This window comes from Arachis duranensis, chromosome 2 (assembly GCF_000817695.3).
Source record: "Arachis duranensis cultivar V14167 chromosome 2, aradu.V14167.gnm2.J7QH, whole genome shotgun sequence".
NCBI lineage: Eukaryota > Viridiplantae > Streptophyta > Magnoliopsida > Fabales > Fabaceae > Arachis > Arachis duranensis.
This window is the reverse complement of record NC_029773.3, coordinates 83,061,638-83,069,654: the sequence shown is the minus strand read 5'-3', so window position 1 is coordinate 83,069,654 and position 8,017 is coordinate 83,061,638. Positions and strand designations below refer to the sequence as shown.

The 8,017-nt window shown below is 32.4% G+C and overlaps 1 protein-coding gene across 1 annotated transcript in view; it reads left to right on the top strand.

Annotated features, from left to right (window-relative positions):
* Nucleotides 1-6,353: 6,353 nt before the first annotated feature.
* Nucleotides 6,354-8,017, top strand: part of LOC107475370 (uncharacterized) — a 4,212-nt gene continuing 2,548 nt past the window's right edge. The window contains exon 1 of the mRNA XM_016094998.3: nucleotides 6,354-6,549. Coding sequence (XP_015950484.1) covers nucleotides 6,439-6,549 — 111 coding nt within the window. The 5' untranslated portion in view covers nucleotides 6,354-6,438. The remainder of the gene's footprint in view (nucleotides 6,550-8,017) is intronic.

Here is an 8,017-nt window from a genome sequence, read left to right as displayed (position 1 = left end):
TTTGTTGTTCTCAGCTTTTATGGTTAAAAACACAGCTTGCTGATTACAAGTTAAATGCTGAAAATATCCCCTTAATGTGTGATAATATGAGTGCCATCAATATTTCTAAAAATCCAGTTTTGCACTCTAGGACTAAGCATATTGAAGTGAAATTTCACTCAATAAGAGAACATGTCCAAAAGGGGGATATTTGCATTCAATTTGTTAAATCAGAGGAGCAATTAGCCGATATTTTTACAAAACCATTAGCTGAGGATAGATTTTGCAAGCTTAGGACTTATCAAGGAATCTTGAGTTATGATTCCTTGTTTGAAAAGTGCTGATGTATTTGCTGGAGCTTTTTGTCTCATAAACAGGTATGAGACAATTCTGGGCAAATGATGAATGTTTCCTTCAAGTCAGCGTGTTCTGGACTTATTACAAGTGAAAAATCAATCTGGGCCAACCTCAATTCAGATCTGGGTAGTCCTATGTGTTTCATTAATTCAAACCACATTTGGGCCCAATATGAATGTTACATTCTTGCTTGCTTATTTTGTGTATGACTTGTGAGTTTAAGTTTTTTTTATTTTTTTTTGTGGCCTGAAATGGTTTTTAATCCAACTTAATTTTTTTTGGTTAAGTTTAATTTTTGTTGTCTTTCAAAATTTAAAATTAATTTCCTGTTTTAAATTCAAAATCCAATAAAATCTTTCTTTTATGAGGTCATGTCTTTTCAAGTCTTTTCAAATGGTGATGCAGTTGCATGGTTTTAGAAATCCACTTTTTGGGTACGGTTACCAACACTCCCTCTCTTCCCTCCATAACTTCTCCTCAACCCTTCGGTTTCTTCCCTCTCACACCACTATTTCTCTTCCCTCAAAAGATTGAATCTAACCAAATGAGGAGGAAAGTTATTGCAAAAAGGGCTCCTCGTGAGAAGATTTACAAGCTACCCATAAAGCCTTCCACTCGCTCTCAAGACCGGACCTTTACCCCTTCTCCTTCTCCTCCTACCTCTCCTCCTCGCTGTGACCCCATGGCTCGGACCAAAAACACTCCAAGGTTTTCTGCCTCTGCCAAGCCGACGCCACCACCAAAGGCCACACCTTCCAAGCCTAGCTCTTCAAAACCGAGTTCAGCAAAGCCTAGCTCCTCCAAAGGCAAACGTCAGGCGATTGAGGAACCTATTCCCGAACTAACACAACCAAAATCCAGGTCGGTTCCAATGCGCTCTCAACGAGGTAACACTCGAGTCCCACTCAAAGATGTTAAAGAACCAGAAATAGGACCTTTTGATCACAAAGCTCATTTTCTGACCTCTCATTCAAACTATAACCCCTATAGATTCAAATCTGCCATGAATAATGATTTTTATGAGGGAGTCATCCAGTATCGTACCATGTGCTCTTCATTTCTCGCTGATTTGCCATCTTTGAAAAGAAAAGGTTTTCCTTTTGTTGACAACTTAATTTTTCTGGACTGGAATCACCTTTTTGAAATCAAAAAACCTGTTTATCCCTTGTTGGTCAAAGAGTTTTATGCAAACATGACTTATCATGAAGGCACTGCTCATTCGTATGTCAAGGGCCGAGATATCGTTTTAAACAATGAGACCATCAGTGAAGCTTTGAAGTATACTGATGTTGGGCCTTGTGCCTACACGTCAGTTAAGTGGGATAATGGAGTTGGTGTTTCTTACAATGATGCCCTGGCTAGTATTTGTGAACATGTCTCCTTAATAGATGGCATTATACCCACACACAAAGCCCTAGGATATGAACGTGCTCAGTTGCACCGAATGGTCAACCACATTATACTTCCCCAAAATGGTTCATATCAAAGGGTTTCATACACTGACACTCTTGTTTTATATGCCATTCTCACCAAAATTGAAATTTCATTTGCATATTTGATGGTTAGATACATGTTTGATTCTGTTAGAAGTGAAAAGGACAAAGCTCTTCCTTATGGCATGTTTCTAACTTGTATTTTTGAGTATTTTGGTGTTGACTTGACCAATGAGAAATATAAAAATAGACATTCATATCTAAAGGGAGGTGGTTCAGTGAAACAGAACAAAGGACCCACTAGATCTAAAAGAGTTGTCCTAGATGATGAAGATGATGATTTTGTTCCCGAAGATTCTCCTGATCCTTCCACTGAGGGAACATCCATCTCCACTGGAAAGAAATCTGCTCTGCTAAATGTGGTTAAGGATGTTGCTCAAGAGTTTGTCTCCCAATCAAATCACTTGATTGCCATGAGCAAGGAACAAAGGAAACTAGCTAGCAAGCATGAGAACTTTTTGAAAAAATCGAGGGATAGGGTGGCTGTGCTCATGACCTTCATTGATAACCTTCAAAATGATGAAGACATTGCCACTGATGCTGAAAAGGAAGCTGCTTCGGAGGGGGATGGTTTTGATGCCTAAGTTTTGTCTCATGACAACTGCTGCTGCTGATCTCTTTTTGTCTCATAAATTCTACTTATTTTGCAACTGTTGAACTGTTTTTATTTTGGATGACTGTAATAACTCTAAATACTGCTGCACTTTTGTTGGTTTAGTTAGAACTTTGGACTGTGATCTAACCTTTTCTTGCAGGATTTATATTGGTGTTTTTGTTGATCTTGTTTATTTTCCACCCTTGATGACAAAAGGGGGAGTAATCGCACTAGAATGAATGATGGTATTTTTTTGGTGTTGACGTATTTTTTTGGTGTTGATGCAGCTACTAGTAATTTATTTCGGATTTTTAATTGCTGCACTAAAATTTGATTTCACATGCTGAATCCTTTTGCTACTGATATTAGCTTGATGTTGGGCTGATTATGTGATGTAGCTCATTTGATATCTCCTATACAAGATAAATGTGCATAGCTCTTTATTGTGCTTTCTTTAAGTACAATGCATAACAGGAACAAAGAGGAAAGCATAAATCTAGGGGAAACTAATCTTGAAAAGGAAAGGGAGAGCAACATAAAAGCAAATGACAAAAAAAAATCAAAGAGAGTTTCTAAACCCTACTCAAATTCACTTCCTTTTGATTATTGCTTAAATCATGTTTGTCATCAAGGGGGATATTGTTGAGTTAAGAAATTAACAAAATAAATTAGTGATGACAAACATTATTTTTGGGCAAAATAAATAATTAGTGTTGATCAATTTTAATGGCATATTACTAATTATTTATTTCATATTGCAGGCCAAATTCATTTAAGCAGCCCAAATGGTAGAAAGACAATATAGCAAGGCTGATGGGTAAAGCCCAAACAAAAGCAAAAGATTGAAGCCAAAGAAATCAGATGGGTCAAACGGGTTACATGAACCAAACCGATCCAAGCCCGAATTGATTTTCAATTCCCACCATATTGCTCCAACCAAAGCAACGTTCCCCTCCTCTCAAATCAAGTCAAATCAAACCTTCAGAAAAGTAAGAAAGAGAAAGAGCTTCTTCACCAAACTAAACACCAAAGAAGAAAAAGAGAGAAAGGTTAAAGCTTGACACACAGAAATTTAATCAGAAAATCCAAACCAAATCAAGCTTAAGTTAAAGGTAATCCATCTCATTTTGCTTGCATCAAATCTTCTTCTCTTCTTCCCAACTCTCTGCAATATCCAAAAATGGCATTCAAGGGAAAGTGGTTCTCTGCCCTATTCTGTTTCACATCTACGGTCACAAGTGATACTTGGGGACCAAGTAGCTTTTCTATGGCTAAGATCAAGTTGACCATGAGAAGATTTCTATGGTTACTGCTTTGTGGCTTTCGATCAAGATGAGGAAGTCAGAGAGAAAGTTTCTACTCTGAGGATTAAGGAGAAAAAGTGAATCTGTGGTTGGTGAAGCTCAAGGCTCAAGATGTTGACCTTGGAAGAAGGACCCAGCAACATGCAAGGAGTTAAAAGAAGTTTTTCTGTTCATTCAGAACCAAGGAGAGAAAACCAGAGTTTGAAAGTTCTGTTCTAAGAAGAGCTCTTTGAAGAAGTTCAACTAACTGGACAGTGTAACCTAATCAAAGGTGCATTTCGCCAGTATGAAGAACTGAATCAGAGGCTTGCTAATCTGGTTTTTCGCATAGCACAGAGGCTGTTGATGAAGTCAATCTCCTTCATGTTTTACTGTTTGTAATGTACTTTTCTAAGCTTATCCTTCTATAATTTCTTGAGAGAAAAGGCAAAGTGAGAAAGCTTAAGAAAAAGCCATGAAACTATAGTGAAATTCTTCCATAGTTGTGGAGGAGACTGGATGTAGGTTGCATAGCACAAGGCAACCGAACCAGGATACTTGCTGGTGTTAGCTTTTCTCTTCTCTGCTGTGTTCTGTTTTCTGATATTCATGAGACAAAAATAAATTGTCTCATAAATTTTCGCTGCTGAGTTCAAACAGAATCAAAACTGCAAAGTTATTTTAAAAGGGCAATAACAGCAACTAACAAGGAAGGCATAGATTCAATCCCCCTTCTCTAAGCCTACCACAACCTTCATATGAGATTTAGAATAAGAAGATCAATAAAACCTAGAAGAACATAGAAGAACAGTAAAACCTAGTTCTTCGATTTCGAAATCAGAAACAAAAATGTGAAAAATGTACAAGATGAGTAAAACAGTAACGTACCTTGAATAATATTTTGTTGATGGTTTTTGCTAACATTCGCGACGAGTTCGAATGTCTCTTCAGTTTGGAATGTTGCTTGAAACTTGAGGATTTGTGTTATCTTTGAAGGAGAAGAGGAAGAGTGAGCCATAACGAGCGGTTTTTTCGAAGCGTAATCGTTTGAGTGACACGCGTGGAATTGACGCTCCATTTAAAGGGAGAGAGTGCGCGTGGATTAAACCTGGGTTGGACCAACTTGTATGGGTTGTATGCGTTATTTGCATGTATGTGTAGCAGGGCCCAAAGTTAAATAAATAATTTCTTATCATTATCTAATAAAAAACATAATTTAAAATTTAAAATTTTAATTTAGGGTTTAAAATTTAGAATCTAGCATTTGAGATTTAGAATTTAGGATTTAGGATTTGAGGTTTAGAATTTAAGGTGATCCACAATAGTAACTAATAGTTAGTGGCTAGTTGCCATAATGGTAGATAAAATTGTGGTGTTTCTTGTTGGAAAGAAAAAGGAAAAAGCAGAAAAGATAAAAGAGTAATTTTAAAAAAAATTGAGTAATTGAATTTTTTTTTATTATCTAATTTTGGTTGTTTTTGTTTGCTTCTTATATGGATTGATTTAAGTCCAACCAAAAAATATTAACAAGAGCTTTTAGTGCAATTTTTAACAAAATTTTTTAATTTAAGTATTTTTAATATTACAATATATAAAATTATAAAAAAAAGTTATATATAGTTATATAATATATACATTAAAAATCTGACACCAATTCAATTATCATATATTTGTATCGATAATACTAGAAAGAGAAAAAATATCAAAATTTGCCTTGTTTAATATTTATTAATTATTAACAATTAATAAATGTTAAATAAGATAAGTTTGATCTGTTTTTAGTTACTATTTTTTTGTTATCAAACACTTTTATATTTGTATATAAATTAATATATTGTGTAACTCATTTTTAATATGTATTTTTTATTTTAATACAAAAAATACTAAAAGATCAGCAAAATTTATTGTTTTTAGCTAGCAATTAACCATTAATGTTTAAAAATGTGGGATAAAAATATGTTGTTAAATTACTATACTAAAGAAATTGGGTTAATGACTAAAAGTGATAACAAAAAATAATAAATTCTGATAATCTTTGAACATTTTTTTTAAATTATGGCCACTAACTTTATTAAATTCTAACTATCATGTAACCAGTAAAAGAAAAATGAGTAATCTCACACTATTAGATGAATTTCACACTATTAAAAACATCATTAATAACTACTTGATGGCTATAAATCATAAAAATTACTGGCTCCCTAACACTCTTTTATTCTATATATATGGATCATAACTGATTTTTTACGTATACATAATATAGTTGACAAAATTATTTTGTATTATATATAGTAAAAATTAAAATTGAAACTTAAACAAAAATAAAATCTCTTCTGGATTCTCCTCTTATAACAACGGCAGCATTGAATGGCTCCAAATCACCATTGTCTTAAATCTCATGTGATTCAATTGGAAAATGATAAATAAAAGGTTACTTCCTATCACAATTGACTAAATTAATGAATGGTAGACTAGACAAAGTCAATAAAATAAACTTCCTATATGATCATGTAAATAAATAAAAATATATTTAATGCCCATAAAGTACTTGGAAAAGTATATTCATTGCCAATAAGTAATAACAGAATAATTTTGTATATGGCATGATGAATTACCAAGAACTTAAATTTATATATATATATATAATTAAATTAGAACTAGCAATATCCTGGTTATTGGTTTATAACTTTCAAAAAAGGGTTCACAAAGAAAAGAAGGAAAAAGGAAGAAGATGCCTTGCCTTTACATCTCCACCAATGTTAACTTAGATGGAATTAACTTGGATCCAATCTTTTCTGAAGCAACATCTGCTATTTCCACAATCATAGGAAAACCTGAAAAGGTATGATATATACTCTCTTTCTTTGTCTCTGATCAATGTTTTTTTTGTTCTTTTACAACCAAAGTTTCTGAATTTTTGGGAATAAAATTCTGGGGTTGACACAAATAATGATTATTTTTTATAATATAATTTTGTTGTTCATCTGTTTGCTGATTGATGGTTATAGACTCAGTTTCTGATTGCTCTTTTTGGTGAGTGCTCTCTTATGTAATTGCTATCAACTACTGTTTAGCTTTATCCTCTGCTATGTTTCATTATCATTCTTAGTAAATAAAATTGGACCACAATTTTTTTTTCTCCTTATTATCATTTTCAGATGTAGAAGCTTTTGATTGCTCTGAAAATTTGCAATTATCTCTCTTTTCCCATTTTCTGACTCAGTTTTGTAGTTTAGGGTATAGTTCACAGTGAGTAACTCTTGGTAGTTACAGATTCTCATTAGATTTGGTGCAACAAAAAATATATCTTTTTATATATTTGTATTAGTTTATTTTTCACTAAATAAAATAAATGTTTTATTTTGGAATTTGGAGTGATCAGTGATGTGAATGAATGTGTACTAAATCAACCCTCTGACAGATAAACCTTAGCTTTAACTAATGAAAGGAAGACTTTTGACAAAAGAAGACAGGTTAGAAGCTTTTCCCGTAGGGAAGTGGGAAATATTTTAGTGCCTTTATGAGATTGTTAAATGTTAATTAAAAGCAAAGGAAATCAGATCACAGGAACAATTATATATATAGAAAGTTTAAAAAATATATTAGTGTTTCAGTTATTTTTAACTGTAGATTTTAATTATATATATATATATTGCTAAAGTAAGCCGGACCAATTTACATAAAATCTTTGCCAAACAAATTTTGTCATCATTTCAGAAGCAGTACCCATAAGATGGAGTCAGGCATGTCAAAGCCATTTTTAATATGTTATCTGTGAAATCGGAGGACGTTATTTCTGCTCCATTGCCCTGAAATAGAGTTCTATTTCTCCTTTATCACCTGCAAAATGAGATTCTATTTCATTCAATTTTATCTTTTAAAGGACTAAATTGATTATGTTTTTGTTTATTATTTAAATAAAGGTTTAATTATTCTGTTGGTCTTTATAGTTTTACAAAATTTTTAATTAAATTTTTATATTTTTTTTCTTTTTAATTGAATTCTTACATTAATTTTTTTTAATTGAGTTCCTAATTTTTTTTTATTTGAGTCTTTGTACCAATATTTTTTAGTTGGATTCTTATCCAATTAAGTCAATTATTATTAAGAGGGATCTAATTGAAAAAAAATTAATGCAGTGACCCAACTAAAAAAATATATATATAAAAACCTAATTAAAAATTATAAAATTATAGAGACTAACAGAATAATTAAACCTTAAATAAAAAGTTGTTATTAACATTGTTATTTAGTTTTCTCAAAATAACAATTTTATATATCAATAAAATATATTATTTTTAATTAATATT